This window comes from Lissotriton vulgaris, chromosome 7 (genome assembly GCF_964263255.1).
Source record: "Lissotriton vulgaris chromosome 7, aLisVul1.2, whole genome shotgun sequence".
Taxonomy (NCBI): Eukaryota; Metazoa; Chordata; class Amphibia; order Caudata; family Salamandridae; genus Lissotriton; species Lissotriton vulgaris.
The window spans coordinates 895,303,416-895,321,171 of NC_141695.1; the positions used below are offsets into that span (position 1 = coordinate 895,303,416).

Sequence of the window (17,756 nt, forward strand, 5' to 3'; positions counted from 1 at the left end):
CCTGGTTCAAAGACGATCTCATGAACTCCAAGAAGAACTGCCGCACCCTCGAGAAAGCCTGGCGCAAGGACCAGACTACAGACAATATGACTGCCCTCAAGCACGCCACCCGCAAACACCACCAGCTGATCCACGCCACCAAGAAGACAGCATTCAAGGAACGACTAGACAACAACGCACACAACAGCAAAGAACTCTTCAGCATCGTCAAAGAGCTCTCGTACCCCAGCGCCGGAACCAACGACATCACCCCCTCGCAAGAACTCTGCGACTCACTCGCCTCGTTCTTCCACAGCAAGATCGCCGACATACACAACAGCTTCAGCACACAGCCCACACACCCAACCACCGAACCGACGCCCCCCACCACCACCCTCCACGCCTGGACCCCGGTCAGCACCGAAGACACCATCCACACAATGAACACCATCCATGCCGGATCACCAACCGACCCATGCCCCCACCACGTCTTCAACAAGGCCGCCTCCGTCATCGCACCCCAACTTCGAGACGTCATCTACTGCTCCTTCAACACCGCCACCTTCCCGGAGAGCTGGAAGCATGCCGAACTCAGCGCCCTCTTGAAGAAACCATCAGCAGACCCCACCGACCTCAAGAACTACTGCCCCATCTCGCTCCTCCCGTTTCCTGCTAAAGTCATCGAGAAGACCGTCAACCGACAGCTTGTCGCCTTCCTCGAGACAAACGGATCCCTCGACCCTTCGCAGTCCGGCTTCCGAGCCAACCACAGCACCGAGACCGCCCTCATCGCAGCCACTGATGACATCCGAGCCCTGCTCGACAACGGGGAAACAGCGGCCCTCATCCTCCTGGACCTCTCTGCAGCGTTCGACACTGTCTGCCACCGCACCCTAGTACAACGCCTCAGCAACATCGGAATCCAAGAGAAGGCACTGGAGTGGATCATCTCGTTCCTCGCCGGAAGAACCCAGAGAGTCCGCCTGCCCCCGTTCAGATCCAAGGCCACCGAAGTCATCTGCGGCGTACCACAAGGATCATCACTCAGCCCCACCCTCTTCAACATCTACATGAGCCCCCTCGCGGCCATCGCACGCCAACACAACCTCAACATCATCTCCTACGCCGACGACACTCAGCTGATCCTCTCCCTCACCAACGACCCAGCCACTGTCAGAACCAACCTACACGAAGGGATGAAAGAAGTAGCCGAGTGGATGAAGAACAGCCGTTTGAAACTCAACTCAGACAAGATGGAAGTCCTCATCCTGGGACCATATTCCTCCGCCTGGGACGACTCCTGGTGGCCCCCTGCCCTGGGCGAAAATTACAAAAAACAATTTGATGGACAGAATGTAGATCAATGTCTTACATTCACCCCAGTACAAGGATCTGGGCCTAAATCCATCGTTTTTTGCACTCCACACCACCCTGGGTCAGATAATGGCTTTATGCAAATCAGCTCTGACCCTGTGCCCCATGGGAACAGTCCAGTCCGAACTACAACAGCCATATCTTTCCCAGACCGGAATCAAGCATCCGAGGACCGGACCGGTTTCGAGGTAACACCTCTCATCAGCCCGGCTAGCTTGACTCCAGTGGTGTGGAGGCTCTGGGACCCACGTCTGAGCTACCCCAGTACACTCAGGGAGAAAATTACAAAAAACAATTTGATGGACAGAATGTAGATCAATGTCTTACATTCACCCCAGTACAAGGATCTGGGCCTAAATCCATCGTTTTTTGCACTCCACACCACCCTGGGTCAGATAATGGCTTTATGCAAATCAGCTCTGACCCTGTGCCCCATGGGAACAGTCCAGTCCGAACTACAACAGCCATATCTTTCCCAGACCGGAATCAAGCATCCGAGGACCGGACCGGTTTCGAGGTAACACCTCTCATCAGCCCGGCTAGCTTGACTCCAGTGGTGTGGAGGCTCTGGGACCCACGTCTGAGCTACCCCAGTACACTCAGGGAGAAAATTACAAAAAACAATTTGATGGACAGAATGTAGATCAATGTCTTACATTCACCCCAGTACAAGGATCTGGGCCTAAATCCATTGTTTTTTGCACTCCACACCACCCTGGGTCAGATAATGGCTTTATGCAAATCAGCTCTGACCCTGTGCCCCATGGGAACAGTCCAGTCCGAACTACAACAGCCATATCTTTCCCAGACCGGAATCAAGCATCCGAGGACCGGACCGGTTTCGAGGTAACACCTCTCATCAGCCCGGCTAGCTTGACTCCAGTGGTGTGGAGGCTCTGGGACCCACGTCTGAGCTACCCCAGTACACTCAGGGAGAAAATTACAAAAAACAATTTGATGGACAGAATGTAGATCAATGTCTTACATTCACCCCAGTACAAGGATCTGGGCCTAAATCCATCGTTTTTTGCACTCCACACCACCCTGGGTCAGATAATGGCTTTATGCAAATCAGCTCTGACCCTGTGCCCCATGGGAACAGTCCAGTCCGAACTACAACAGCCATATCTTTCCCAGACCGGAATCAAGCATCCGAGGACCGGACCGGTTTCGAGGTAACACCTCTCATCAGCCCGGCTAGCTTGACTCCAGTGGTGTGGAGGCTCTGGGACCCACGTCTGAGCTATCCCAGTACACTCAGGGAGAAAATTACAAAAAACAGCGCACCCAAACCAACGGACTACGCACGCAACCTGGGCTTCATCCTGGACTCCTCCCTCTCGATGACCAGACAAGTCAACGCCGTCTCGTCCTCGTGCTTCAACATCCTACGCATACTCCGAAAGATCTTCCGATGGATCCCCACCGAAACCAGGAAGACGGTCACACAGGCACTCGTCACTAGCCGACTGGACTACGGAAACACCCTCTACACCGGAACCACAGCCAAACTACAGAAGAGACTCCAACGCATCCAGAACGCCTCCGCACGACTCATCCTGGACATCCCCTGTCACAGCCACATCTCCGGACACCTGAGAGACCTGCACTGGCTCCCCGTCAACAAGAGAATCACGTTCCGACTCCTCACCCACGCACACAAGGCCCTCCACGACCTGGGCCCCAGGTACCTCAACAACCGCCTGACCTTCTACACTCCCACCCGACAGCTTCGTTCGACCAGCCACGCCCTCGCCGCCGTTCCACGCATCCGAAGAGCCATCATGGGAGGAAGATCCTTCTCCTACCTGGCAGCCAAGACATGGAACTCCCTCCCCATCCACCTCCGTCAGACCCAAGACCACCTCTCCTTCAGGAAGCAACTCAAGACCTGGCTGTTCGAGCAGTAGCAGACCCCCCTTCCCCAAGCGCCTTGAGACCCTCCGGGTGAGTAGCGCGCTATATAAATTTCTTGATTGATTGATTGATTGATTGGCAGCTATCACCTTTAGGACCTTCTTCATCTCAAGTGTGCCGTTTGTTTTGGCCCTGGAGGTGTCGTCTAAGTCAGATATTCGTCGTTCCGCCTCAGTTAATCGGTTGTCATGTTTTTCCACCCTATGTGTGAGGCCGTCCAGCCTAGCGTTCATAGAGTCCATTTTTGATTCAATGGATGTCAGGCTCGACTGCATCACCAGTAATAGTTCTTTCAGGTCTGTGATAGAAGTGGTCGGAGCTTCGGCCTGATCTTCATCAGGCTCCGTCTGGGATTGGGCAGACTTACGAGTGTCAAAGTTAAGTTTCGGTTGCCTCCCATCTGGTTTCCCCATGGCGATGGAGCGAGAGAAGTGGCGATAGGGCTCTGGTTGGAGAGGGTCCGCTTCGCGATCCTGTTCTTCGTACTTGTTGCCCTGTGGCGAGGGCCGCAATGCTCAGTGCGTGACGAGCCAGTGGCGGGGGGTGCAGGGTACTGGCAACAGAGACCCCTTCCGGTCCGAGGCAGTCTTTGTGGCTTTCTAGGGATGGCCACCCTGTATCAGGGCAATATGTGTGGATCGAAGTTCCAGGCCGTGCTTTACGAGTGCGGGAGTGTCCAGGACATGGTACAGGTCAGCGGGGTCCTGGCGGCAGTTTCAGAAGTCAACAAGGGCTGTTCTGATGATAAAGGCACGCATCTGGGCTCAAGATTGGTGCCACTAAGGATCAGCTCTTTGCATCTCCCACCTGGTACATCCCAGGGTATTAAAGCCAAAGGTCCCCAGATGTAGTGAGCGCCGGGCAGTAGCATGGGATGGTTTATAGTGGGTGATAGTTGGGACGGCGTCTGTGGGTCCCAGCAAAAGCAGTCAGGCTCGATGTCACCCCCCCTCCACGCTTCGCAGTCTCCAGCACCTGGAGGGGCCATGCCTCAGTACATGGTCAGGTGGTTTGTCTGTGCGCTATTAGGTGTTACTGTTCTCATGTCTTCTAGGGTGCCCCAGGTCCAGCAGAGAAGATTTCCATAGAGATCCAGCCCCAATCGTCTCAAATTGGTCAGGGTTCGTAATGCGAAGCGGGCCGGGGTGTTGCGCTAATAAGCCTTTGTCCCGGGTCCCCCGTGTGTTTAGAGGGCCGCGGGCCGGCGTGTGTAGTAATCCGGGCCGTCCAGCAGGATCCGCTAGGCCGCAGCCGCTTTCCCCTGGGGTGGAAGTGCAGTGCCGCAGTGCTCGGTAGCTTGTTTCCGGTACAGGGAAGGCATGGCTTGGCAGTTCGGGCTGGACTGTTCCCATGAGGCACAGGGTGAGACTGATTTGCATATGGCCATGTCTGAACTGGGGTGGCAGAGTGGGCTAAAGAACGGTGATGGATTAAACCCAGATCAGTTGACTGGGAGTGAGTGCTTGTATTGTCAACGCTCCGTCCATCATTTCCTTTGGTTTTTCTTTGTTCGCCATAAGTTGGCAGGGTATGCTCAGGCGTGAGTCCCTTGCTCACTTTGCCACTGGATTCAAGCAAGCCGGGCTGAAGACGGCTGAAATGCCAGAAACCGGTCCTCGGTACGTTGTTTCCGGTCCAGGGAAAGCATGGCTTGGCAGTTCGGGCTGGACTGTTCCCATGAGGCACAGGATCAGACTGATTTGCATATGGCCATGTCTGAACTGGGGTGGCAGAGTGGGCTAAAGAACGGTGATGGATTAAACCCAGATCAGTTGACTGGGGGTGAGTGCTTGTATTGTCAACGCTCCCTCCATCATTTCCTTTGGTTATTCGCAGTGCAATAGCAAGTAGACCAAGCTCAGCAGCGGCGCGAGCGCTCCAGCGGTCCCAGGGGGACAGCGCAATTCACTCACAGCCCCTTCCTTCTGTTCGTCTCTCAGGAGCCACAGTGGTCCCACGCCCGCACCAGCCCGGTTCTCCCAGCCAGGCCCGCCAGGTCACCGCTTCCCGCCAGAGGGAGGCGGACCCAGCACCAGCAGTAGAGGTCGGCGGATTCACAAGCCGACGGCCAATCAGCCCCAGCTGGCACCCCGGCATTGCAGAGTCAGCTGCTGGGTGAGCGGCTATCTCTTTGAGAACGGTGGGTCTGCGCCATTCAGTTCGATAGCATCTCGGCCGTGGCCGCCATCTTGTGCGTTTTGCCTGGGAGATCTGTAGTTTGCATTCCACTGGTTCAGGGTATTCTCGTGGGCAGCAGAGGAGTCATCTGGATGCTCCGAGATGTCGGAGATCAGGTAGTGTGATTTAACTGCGTAATATTCGCGAAATGAGGAGGATAATTATCGGATGGGCTCCCGAAAAAAAAGAGCCTCACGCAAGTGCAGCCATCTTGCTTGGCGCCCTCTAGGGCCCCCCCCTTCCCATGCAATTTCTTATAGGGATTCTAGACAAGACTACAGCCCAAACCACTGACTGGAATTACACCAAATTTAGCAGAAAACTAGATATTGGTCCAGAAAGAGTGCTTTGTGAAATTTGGAATAAATCCATTCAGTAGTTTTTAAGTAGTTAAAAAAATAAGATTTATGTTCATCAAGCAGAGGGTCCGTGGATCTGAAAGATTGCATGATGAGGCCTAATTGGCTGCCATCACTTTAACCAGAAAGAGGTGGCACCCATCTGAGTCTTTGGACTCGGTACGAGTCCCAAGAAAAATGAAGAAAAAAAACACTAGGGGACAGGGGAGGAATGCTCTGACCTCCTAGACCTGGTCATGGGTCCAAACATTTGTTTTTTTAATGTTGCCACAAATCCGTGGCAAAATTTGGAGAAGAAAATGTGGTTGTTTTTCACCCTGGGTGGGCCAGGTCCCGGGGAGTTAACTGTTTATGTTAGTATGGTAAGGGAGGTGCACATGGCTTCTGTCCTCAGGCCAATATCAGCCTGGGGGACCCCATCCCTGGGGCCAACCAGATATTGAGAAGGGGAGGGAGGCGGCACTGCTCCCCGAGCCAATATTGGCCCCAGGCACCCCTTCCCCAGGGTCTGTCCTTATTAAGATGTGGAAGGGGGCCAAGCTAAAGTCAATAAGGGGGAGGGGGTACGCAGTACCCTCCCCGGGCTGTTTCAACAAGGATATGGTGGGTGCCTTGGGTGGGCATCATGGCACCCACCCATTCTCGGCAAGGCCCTGGCGGATAGGGTCCCTGGCTCTGAAATTGGACAGAGGAAGGGGGCCACACGGCTCCCTTTGCCTTTGTTAGTAGTTGGCCAGCCTCCCGTGGATAGAGGAGCAAAATTGGCTTGGGGAGGGGCCTGCGTACCTCTGCCCCCTTATTAACTTTAGAAAGGCCCCAGGTGATGGCGTCCCCGGGGTAAAAATTAGCACAGGAGGAGGGCCTCATGACATCTTCTATGACATGATTGATAATATCAGTGAAACATTTGCTACAAAATGTTTAGTGAGAAAACTGGGCATGGTGGGGGCGCAAGTTTTAGATATCTTAGGGCAAGAGTTTTAGTTACTTGAGATAACTAACTATAACTGCTGAATTTCTATATTTTTTTTGTCTGTAAAATCTGAACCTAACTATAACGTACCTGTAACCTTTGGGATTTTTTTAGGGAATTTGTAAGGTTTATTTAATTCTATATCCTAACTATAACGTCCTGTAACAATTGGGTTTTTCAGTGAATTTCAATGGTTTTTTGATGCTATTTCCTAATTATAACATATATATATATATATATATATGTATATATATGTATATATAGCTACACGTTTTCTGCCTCCATGCGGTGTCAGAAAAAAGAAAGGCCGGCACACTGGTATCCGTTTTCCAAAATTTTAATCACCAGAACCCCCCTTCACCCCTCGCAGACGCGTTTCGCCTTTGCAGGCTTCGTCAGTGCAACGTTAGTGACAGAATTAAAACCACCATTTAAAGTCATTGGTCAATTGCATTTACAAAAAATAGAAAAAGGACACTTTTTTCTCAGAATGTAGTGGGCGCCATCTTGTAACGTGCAAATACCACAAATACCATGACTTAACCAGGGTGGTAAAGTGAAAGTGCTTAGTGCTCATTTAAAAACAATTAACGTTGTTATTCATTTTGTGTATCATTTACATATTCAAAGTGAAATTTATAATAAACAGAAATAAAGCATTTACATTAGCTCATTTTTCGTTCATTGTTTTAAATTTCATTATTTAGCCCTGAATGGGCAAACTTAGCATGGTGCAAGACAGAAAAAAGGCATGAAAATTAAAGACATAATGATTGGGAAAGTGGCAGAGTTCTTTTGTACAGTTTTTTAGTCCACTATTTTCACTAATATTTACAGCTATTTACAAGTGTACCCAAAGTTCTTCGTTGTTATTCAATCCCCAAGGGGTGATGGTTTTGAGGCCAATGATGTGTTTGGATTCTAGAATCCTAAGAGACTTGTCTCTGTCACCTCCACGTTCCAATTTGGGGGCCTGATCTATACAGTAAAAACTTAGTTTCTCCCACTTGCTCTGATGTTCTTGAGCAAAGTGGCGGGCTACTGGGTAAGATTTGTCATTATTGGTGATAGCCCGCATATGTTCGAGAACTCTAAGTTTCACCGGTTTTATTGTGCTGCCGATGTAACGCAGCTTACACGGACAGGTAAGACAATACACTGTATACTCCGAGTTACAGTTAAACAACTGTTTGATCTTAATATTCGGCTTATTGTCACCTGTGCGATTTGGGTATTCTGTTGTTTTACAGCTGAATTTACATGCCTTGCATTTTAGACACGGGAAGAACCCCACTGACTGTGATAATTTGATGGATTTAGCCTGAGATTTAAAATGGCTATGGACCAAATGATCTGCCAGAGAGGGACATCTCCTATAGGTTATCAGCGGTCTCTTTGGCAGATCTTTTTTCAGGACTTTGTCTGCAGCGAGTATATGCCAGTGTTTTCGGAAAATGTTGACTATTTCCCCCGATTTGGTACTGAATTCAGTGATCATACGTACTTCTTCGGGAGCCTCTATTTTAGTTTTAGGAACCAGGAGGTCCCTCCTGTTGGTTCCTGAGGCTTTCACACTGGCTTGTTTTAGGGTAGTGGTGTTGTAACCCCTTTGCTCAAATCTGCTATTCGCCTCCCTCTCTGCTACTTTGTAATCTCTCTCCAGAGAGCAATTTCTCTTCAGGCGTAAAAATTCACCGTAAGGTACATTTTTTACCAAGCTTTTTGGATGGTAGGACTTGGCATGCAGGACCGCATTGCCTGCTGTCGGTTTCCTATACAGGCGTGTATGAAGGGTGTTATTATGCACAAAAACCTCAAGGTCCAGATAGTTAATACTAGTAGTGCTTATAGTACTGGTGAATCTAAGATTGAGCGTGTTGTTATTCAGTGCGGTAATATACTCTTCTGCTGATTGACGATCCCCCTGCCAGATTATAAAAAGGTCGTCAATATACCTTGTCCACATGAGTATTTTTTCGGTCCATATTTGATTGGAGTCACTCCAAGCTTCGTGCTTCTCCCACCAGCCCACAAATAAATTTGCGTAGCTGGGGGAGAAGCACGAGCCCATCGAAGTGCCCCTTCTTTGATTGTACAAGGTTCCATCAAATATAAAAGTGTTATTAAACAAACAAAATCTGATCATTGACAAAATCATGTTGTTATGACTCTTGAAATGTGGTGGTTTTTGGTCTAAGAACCATTTTATCGCAGATAAACCTTGTTCATGGTTTATCGAGGTGTATAAATTTACCACATCTAGGGTGATTAATAACATTTCTGAGTCCCATGTTACATTGTCCATGACATTAAGAAAGTTTTGAGTGTCCTTAAGATACGATGGAAGATCTTTGACAAAAGGTGCCAGGTAAGAATCAACAAATCTGGAGGTGTTCTCAAGCAGACAACCTATTGAGGACACAATGGGGCGTCCCGGAGGCTTGGTTGGGTGTTTGTGCACCTTTGGTAGGTGGTAAAATGTTGGTAGTACTGGTGCATCGCATTTCAAAAAGAGGTATTCATCCATTGTTAGCATGCCCTCCTTTTGCCAATCGTCCAACATGTTGTAATAGGCCAAAATACTCTTGTTATACTCAGTTCTTTTTATTGGAGTGTAACATTCTCTATCTTTTAGCTGTCTATGAGCCTCTGCCAGGTAGTGTTCTTGATCAAGGATGACAATGTTTCCTCCTTTGTCAGAAGGTTTAATTTCGATCGTGGTGTCCTCTTTTAATGATCTGATCGCTTGCCACTCTCCTTTTGTTATGTTCGATGATTTCTGATTTATCTGTTTTTTTGTACAAGATGCAACTTTGTCTAGATCTTCAAGGACTGCCTCATTGAAGAGATCAATTGCGTCATAACTGGAGATTGGTAATTTTTTAGATTTATTTTTCCAGTGACTTGGATCACGTTTTTGTTCTATGTTGTTTTGTGATTGAGTCACATCCATGTTGGTGTTCGACATTTGTTCTTGTGTTGGTGTCAGCAAAGCATCTGCCAGTTCCTCACATGATAGTGTTTCATTCAGATCCGTTGTGGAAGTTATGAAATTACTTGCTGATATTTCATTCTCAGATTTTTGGAGAAAGATTTTTTTGAATTTCAGTTTCCGTGTGTATTTGAAGAGATCAATCCGTGTTTTTACTGGATCATGGTCGCTGGCTGGACAGAAGCTTAAACCTTTCTTAAGGATGGTAATCTCGTCATCCGTTAGTGTTCGTTTTGAAAGGTTTATGATGTTGTTGTCTTGCTCATGCTCATCCCTTGCTTCTTGCGATTCAATCCGCTCCTGGTGACTCTCGGGGATGCTGCTGCTTGTTGGCCTCCACCTCTTGCCCCTCTTGCCCCTCCGCGTCCTCCTCTTTGTTTTTGTTGGGCTGCCGGTGGGTGGTTTCGTAGTTGGGGGCGGAGGCGGGTCTCTTTGATGACTTCGAACTCGTCGAAAAAAGGATCTTCAGTTGACTCATTTCTCTCTGTGTTACTTTCCACTTGTTCCCCCTCTGAGACTTCAGACTCCTCGGTTTCATCTTCCGTTAGTTTTACATTCGTCTGTGCCAGGCGCTTCCTTGTGGCATCGAATTTCTTGGCGAATGTTAGGATTCTCCCTGTCAGGTAGTCTTGCTCGTCTCTGAGCCAAGAAACCGCTGGTATACGTGCGCTTTAAAAGTACTTTCAAACTCAAACTCAAACTCTGAGGAATTTGGATTGTTTGCGTTTTCGAATAGTCAGTTCGTAGTTCTTAATCCTTTTTGTCATGGTATCTCTCAGTTCTTCTTTTTCTTTAGAGTCTTTCTCCTTAGATATTAGTTCTTCAATATCTTTAATTTCCTGGAGACATTTTTCCCTATCACTCCACGCATACTTTATTAGTATCCTTACCATTCCTTTGGCTGACTCTGCCGTATATTCCGCCCAATCTTTGAGCAATGCAGGATCAGGGTTTTCATATGACGGAACGGTATAGATGCGCAGTCCTCTAGGTATTCTACCACAGTCTATATACCTCTCCAGTGATGTTGCTTCCCACCATTTTCGAATTTCTCTTTCCTGGATTTTTTCTAGCCTTGAAAACAGTGTTTTTAGCGTGCTTCCAGGAGCAGTTGGTGTGGCTGTTTTATTTGACTGTGTTTGTCGAGTGGCTGCGCTTCTAAACATAAAGTTTGCGGCTGACTCTCTTTCTCCCATGATACCATCTTCATTGGACATATTCTTCTTGCACTATTTCACTTGTAATAATATGTTTTACAATTGCAGGGGTGGTGACTCAGTCACTGTGGTAAGGGGTCTGGTAAACTTCCACGGAACCTTCGTGGATGGGGCTGAGCAAGTGTTGAAAGCGATTGGGTCGGCGTTCACTCACCCGGCTTGCCGCTCGTTCAGGGTATCCGTCAGCGCCAGCTGGTGTGTCTCCGTCTTGAATCGGCACGCTTGTTTGATCCCGCTTGCGTGTGCAGGTCAGCCCATACGCTGCTGTACTTCTTCCCGATGTTTATGAGGATTCTACGCTCATCTCTCCCCGGGGCCAACGGTCATAGTCGTTTCAGGCACGGTTTCGAATCACCGCCGTCGCTCCTCTTCTCCACGGGTGCCAAAGCCGTCAGCGCTGGTGAGACGCTATACACAGCTACACGTTTTCTGCCTCCATGCGGTGTCAGAAAAAAGAAAGGCCGGCACACTAGTATCCGTTTTCCAAAATTTTAATCACCAGAACCCCCCTTCACCCCTCGCAGACGCGTTTCGCCTTTGCAGGCTTCGTCAGTGCAACGTTAGTGACAGAATTAAAACCACCATTTAAAGTCATTGGTCAATTGCATTTACAAAAAATAGAAAAAGGACACTTTTTTCTCAGAATGTAGTGGGCGCCATCTTGTAACGTGCAAATACCACAAATACCATGACTTAACCAGGGTGGTAAAGTGAAAGTGCTTAGTGCTCATTTAAAAACAATTAACGTTGTTATTCATTTTGTGTATCATTTACATATTCAAAGTGAAATTTATAATAAACAGAAATAAAGCATTTACATTAGCTCATTTTTCGTTCATTGTTTTAAATTTCATTAAAAAAAAAAATATATATATATATATGTATATATATGTATATATATATATACACACACATACACACTACATAGGAGAAAAATCCTTCAGACTGAATCCGAAATCCGTTGTGCCATTACAGCGCCGGCAAAAAAGAACAAACACGTCTTTAGTACACATTTGTTCAGCACACAAGTTGTTATAACAACCTGTCTTAGGAGGGCACGGTGGTGGGATGGTGTTGGGTTCAAAAGTATAGAATTAATGTCCACAATATTCTGCCATACAACCTCGCGGGCTTAGTTTTCAATTTTAATTAATCCTTACTGCTGGGAAAGTTGATGTATTTAACATACTTTAAAAGTTTGTATTTGTGAAAATAAGATCCCAAGAAGTTTAGTTGTGCTTTTTTTGCCTGCTTTCTCACCATATTAAGACCGCAGCAGAAATTGTTTTCTTCCAGTTTTGATGTACATTTCTGTGTTATTGAACGTTTGCTCCGCTAGTTAAAAGGTCTACGACGGTTCTAATAAAAGTCCCTTTATGTGCCCGGCCAGCTGCTACAGGTCACCGTGCCCAAGGAGGAGGCCCCGATGTCCGGACAACTATTACTATAGTGACTCTGTTTGCTACTGCCTTCCGAAGCACCTGAGAGCCTACGAGCACCTGTGACCGAGCCAGTCAGCACCGAGAAAGAAACTTGGCAGCCCAGGGGCCTGAGTCCAGAAAAGGGAGGCCTCATCGTCTACTGGAGTGACCGCATTTCTGATAATTGGTGCTAAGAGACTAACGTGGCACACTGTGACTCTGTGTCCACGTCAACAGCTTGACATCTTCAAACAGAGCGGTGCTGGACCACCTTGCTTCTGATTGTGGAGGAATACTTGTATTGTATGAACCCTTTTACAGAATAATGCACACACCCCCAAGAGCAGGACGAGTGACCAGACCCAGAGCCCCACTGATTTCTTGGACATCCCTTCTCAGAAGATGGTAAACATCGGAGTTACATTTAATTGAAATTTATCCTGTGCATCTCATCTCTAGTCTGAGAACTTTACCGCTGTTTGAAATAATTTCATTTTCCTTTCAAGGACTGAGTGGATCTAAAAGGAAACTGTGACTAGTACACAAGGCATTGGCCAGGTGGACATCTGCTCAAATCAGATGCATGCTTGGCAGCCATCAAGATCAGCGCCTCTTAGTAGATGTACTTAGGTCTGGCAGGGTATAACCTTTAAGGGGGAAAATCCCAGATTCTGGAGTCATAGGACTCCACATTTTAGAATGCCATTCCTCTACTCTTCTGAGTCAAATTTGATTATCTGACGTACTAGAAATGCCTTAAAACATACCTGTTTCGTCTGTTGTATGAGAGTGACTCAGTGACACCGACCAGCTTTCTTTCTCTTACCCTCCTCACAAACCCATTCATCCTCAGAAAACTGAAGTGCTCTGAAGAGACCGAAGGCTAGCAGAAGCACTATACCAACCCAGAAATAGACAGTACACTTCCAGCACAGTCGAGGCCAACAGAGCTGGGTCAGGTCATACTACCTGGAAATTAAAGTCAATCTAGGGCACAGGCGAACAAGTATGACGTTTTCACATTTCAGGCTTATTCCTACAGCCACTTTAGATTTTGGGAAGAAGGGAAAATAAGAGTAAAAGCTAAATAGTTGGAAACAGAGAACGTATAATACTGAAATATATGTGATGGCTTAGAAAATTAAATACTATATTGCTAGAAATTAATAAATGTCTGATTACCAAAACAAGCATTAGCAAAAAGCCAATAGGTCTCGCTTTTGGGAGGTATTGACTTTGCCAAAGGTTTTACCAGTAAATTACCGAATATACATTGCATATTTTACAGAAGTAAAAACTTTAATTCGTTAGTATTAAACTCTTTGCTTTAATGCAATTGTGTATTATAATTGGAATTAGAACATTGGAATGTTGGGAGCTCCATTGAAAACAATGGAGCGCTCTGGGCTTATAATGGCTGGTATAAGCCTGGAGCTCCAACATTCCAATGTCTCTTTGTTCACAGCTCTGGCTGTGAACAAAGGGTTCAGGGAGCCTGAGGGGATTCCAATCCCCTCACGCTCCCAAAAGGCTTTGTTTTTTTGTTGTTAGAACATTCTGTCCTCTAGTGACAGAATGTTCTAATAGCCATATAGCCCTTCGTAGATGGGCTATACCGCTATTAAAGCCCCTCTCCCTTGTTAAAGGCCCTCGCCTTCGGCTCGGGGCCTTTAACGCTGGAGAGGGCCTTTAATATCTGGTATAGCCCTCTACGGTGGGCTATAAATGTACTAAACATTGGCAAAGACGAGGTGCCTCTGTGCTAAAAGGCAGAGTTATTGCCTTTTCCAATGCTTTTATGTTACGTGTGAGCGGAGTCACATTTAGGAGTCCGGGTGAGGTCTGATAGTGAGAGGATGTCATAATGGTGCATTATTGAGAGCTATGGGACTAAACGCAGTGTGAGTCAGATGGCCATAAAAGTGTTGAGAATATATGCTTATTCAATCTATGGCCTTTCTCCAGTGCGTAAGTGTGATGGTAACATATGTACAAAATCTTTGTTGTTCCTCATTTATATCAAACTGCTCTCAAGCACTGACAAAGCTTGTTTGACGGCGCAGTACTAAGAGGCAGCCTGCATAGATCAATACTAGACATCATACATCACAGTGCTAGTTTCAATCTCTTCCACTCTCTGTTGCACCCGTCCAATATAGTTTACATTTTTTGTCTTCATTTGGGGGAAAAACATTCATAGGCGTTTGAAAAACAAGTGCTTAGGGGGTGCTGTAGCACCACCCAAATTAAAAATGCTGGAATTCAGAAGGTGGATGAGCAATAAATATGCCTTTAAATTTCGTGTTTATCTTGTTGTACTTGCTGTGCGTTCCGAGAGAGGTTATGTGTTCTAACAAATCGCTTCAAATTCCTTTAAAATGTAGAACTGTATTTACTATTGTTTCTTTGACAACAGAGTTAGAGATTTTGTAAAGTGAACTAACCAGCAGTCTTGGTGCGGTTCAGGAAATATGTAGGCCAGGGCGGAGGCTGCTTTGCCGCGCAGAACTCCTTGAAGTGGTAAAAAAATCTCCGCCGCGCTACACGGAGTTCCACAATTTAGTGAGGTATTGCTTGCTTGCCCACCATAACCGCTGCACAACACAATTTCAAAAACCCACGCCTTTCCCCATACCTCTAATGCCATCCTGGACTCCCCTTTTTGATTGACAGGCTAGTAGGCTGCCCTTCTTGATTGACAGGCTTGTAGGAGGCACATTGTAATTCAACACTAATTGGGGTACCCATTCATGGTGCTTTTCCTCCGTAGTGGTTTTTCCCTGTAGTCCTACAGAATCCAGTGCCAGTCTTGACAACTATAACACCGCGATCAGGCAGATGAGGCCAAAATAAATGCTTCCTTCACTGAGGTGAACCACACAAACATCACCAAGCCTTCACGTGGTGCTGTTAATCCCAAGGTAGTAAGAGGCCGCCATGTGGGCAATGAGAAAAAGAAAAAGATCTTCGTGCATGACTGAGTTAGCTAACTCTGAGGTGTTGGGGAGCATGTCTTTCTCGATCCATCTCCGAGACGGGTAAACTGACAGCCTCCTCCCTCGGGCTTTTCTCTGCATGGAGTGGGCATGCCACACCAAAGTTGTTATGGAGGCAGCCAAACAGCCTATGCCATCAGTGCAGAGGTCTCACTGCAGCAGCTTGGCGTCTGCACGTCCTCACATCTGCCACTAGTGGTTGTGGCTGGAGGCTAGCGCTTCAGCTTTTGTAGTGTGCTGCAGCCTGCCAGGTGTTTCTTGTCGCGAGACTGACCCTCTTCTATGGCTGCAGTCACTAAAAGTAGGGGGCAGCAAGTGAGCGACACCGGATGTGGTAGTAAACTCCGTTCCACTGCAGTTGCAGAGTTTTTGCCAAACTCCATGTTCCAAGCGGAGCACGGAGTTGCAAAAACTCTGTGAACTCTGCAGGCAGGGCGAAGTCCACCACCCACCCTTAGAAATATGATAGAAAAGGCTGCGGGCTGTCAGTTTTGTTTCCTAAACACAAGAGTATTTAAATACCTGTAAATTAAAAATAGCAGTTATGAAAGCACAAATGAAGCACTTTTTTGTAATTCTAAAGTGTGATGAAACAAAGATTTTAATGGGATCGAATATAGCAGCTGCTCTACCACTAAGGCGGAGGAGCATTGGCGCACTTTTCTAAGAGCAGTGTATAGGAAAAATAAAATGATAACAGAACGTTATTATCATTTTATTTTAAGTCTGGCTGTAAGCTCCATGTTAGGGCTGGGTGGGGGTGGGACTGCATGACGTCAGAGGGAGGAGGAGTGGTTGCTGCACTAGTAGTATGTTCGCCACCGGTTGTATTGCACAGCCTGGGCGGCGAACATGCACAGCCTACCACGCCATGTCTGAGCGCCGAACTTCAGCACTCAGACCACTCACGATGCTGCTGTCATGCTGATGACATCAGCGTTGTGATTGGCTAGGGGTATCTGTGAGCCTGGGTTTTTCGGGGAGTCAGGATACAGCAAGGACGGTGGAGAGGGGACGGCTGGCGACCAGCAGGTTAATCTTTTTTATTTAATTTTTTTTCTAAACTCACCACCCTCCCCCTACCAGCCCCCACTGATCGAAATATCAGGACACTTTACTTGGTGATGTGCAAATGATAACAATTTGCTATAACCCGATTTCCATACATTATAATTTGCGAGTTAGATAGTTTTATCAGTAAAACTGCATGTCAGCGTGGATTTTGTTGCAATTGCAATATAAAATATGCTGTCTGTAATTGGCAGTGCACTACCACACCATGCTTTAACCATGTGACATTAGGAGGTCAGTCCGTGTTTAGTACAGTGTTATTTTTCTTGTGAATTTGCCTTTTGCACTTTATTACCCTGATTAGTTTTCTACTGCAACTAATGAATTTGCGTTTTTTTTAACTTTCAATACTGTTTACTTGAATAATAATTGTACGTACCGATGTTTGCTAATCGAGGCTCTGGGAAAGGGACTCGTGTAGCACAGAAAGTGAGGATGAAAGAGCCTTCCGGTTAGACAACTAGAGCCGCCATTTTTTTGGTTGTGCCTGCTCTAGTGTCACCCGGGCTTCATGATTAAGTGCAGTCACACTGCCCGGATGCAACATTAAGAGGTCGGTTCATGTTTAGCACTGCGTTATTTTGTTTGTGAATTTGCACTCTGCACTTTATCACCTTGATTCGTTTTCTACTGCAACTAATGAATTGCTTTTTTAAAACTTTTAATACTGTGTACTTGAATGATAATTGTACTTACCAGTGTTTGCTAGTCGGGGCTCTGAGAGGTGGAGTCGTGCAGCACAGGAAGTGAGGTAGAAAGAGCCTTCCTGTTACACAACTAGAGGCACCTTTTTTTTGGTTGTGCGTGCTCTAGTGTCGCTGGGGCTTCATCCTTAAATGCAGTCACAATGTGCGGATGCGCGCAGCGGGCGTGCCAAAGGCAAGCCCATCTAAGCCCGTCAGCGTCTCGGAAGCAGCCAGTGCTAGTCACGCTACCCGTGAATTCAGACAGTAAGATGAGCATCAGCTACAGCAGAGATTCTCCTGGATCTCGCGCTGATGAGCAATTTCCAGATTGAGCCTAGGGCCTTTTTTAATAGGAATAAGACACACTGCCCAGATTGTCACATCTGTTATATGGAGGGGACTGAAACAGTTAAACGTACTTCAGACCACTCTTAAAAAAGGCATTTCTCCAGTACGTGCTGCATTGATAAATGCACGTTCAATGCAAAAAAACAGCATACAGCATTTATGACCTTCTAGGCGAAGGTAGGCTTGACTTTCAGTGTATCATGAAACCTGGCTATCAAAAGAATCAAACTGCACTATTGCTAATG

At 47.0% G+C, this 17,756-nt stretch overlaps 1 protein-coding gene across 2 annotated transcripts in view; it reads left to right on the forward strand.

The window, feature by feature from the left end:
• LOC147702648 (vascular endothelial growth factor C-like) overlaps window positions 1–13,902 on the forward strand; it is a 107,455-nt gene extending 93,553 nt beyond the window's left edge. For both annotated transcript variants that reach the window (XM_086931315.1, XM_086931316.1), the window contains exon 7: window positions 12,380–13,902. In XM_086931315.1, coding sequence (XP_086787441.1) covers window positions 12,380–12,494 — 115 coding nt within the window. In that variant the 3' untranslated portion in view covers window positions 12,495–13,902. The remainder of the gene's footprint in view (window positions 1–12,379) is intronic.
• Window positions 13,903–17,756: the final 3,854 nt, after the last annotated feature.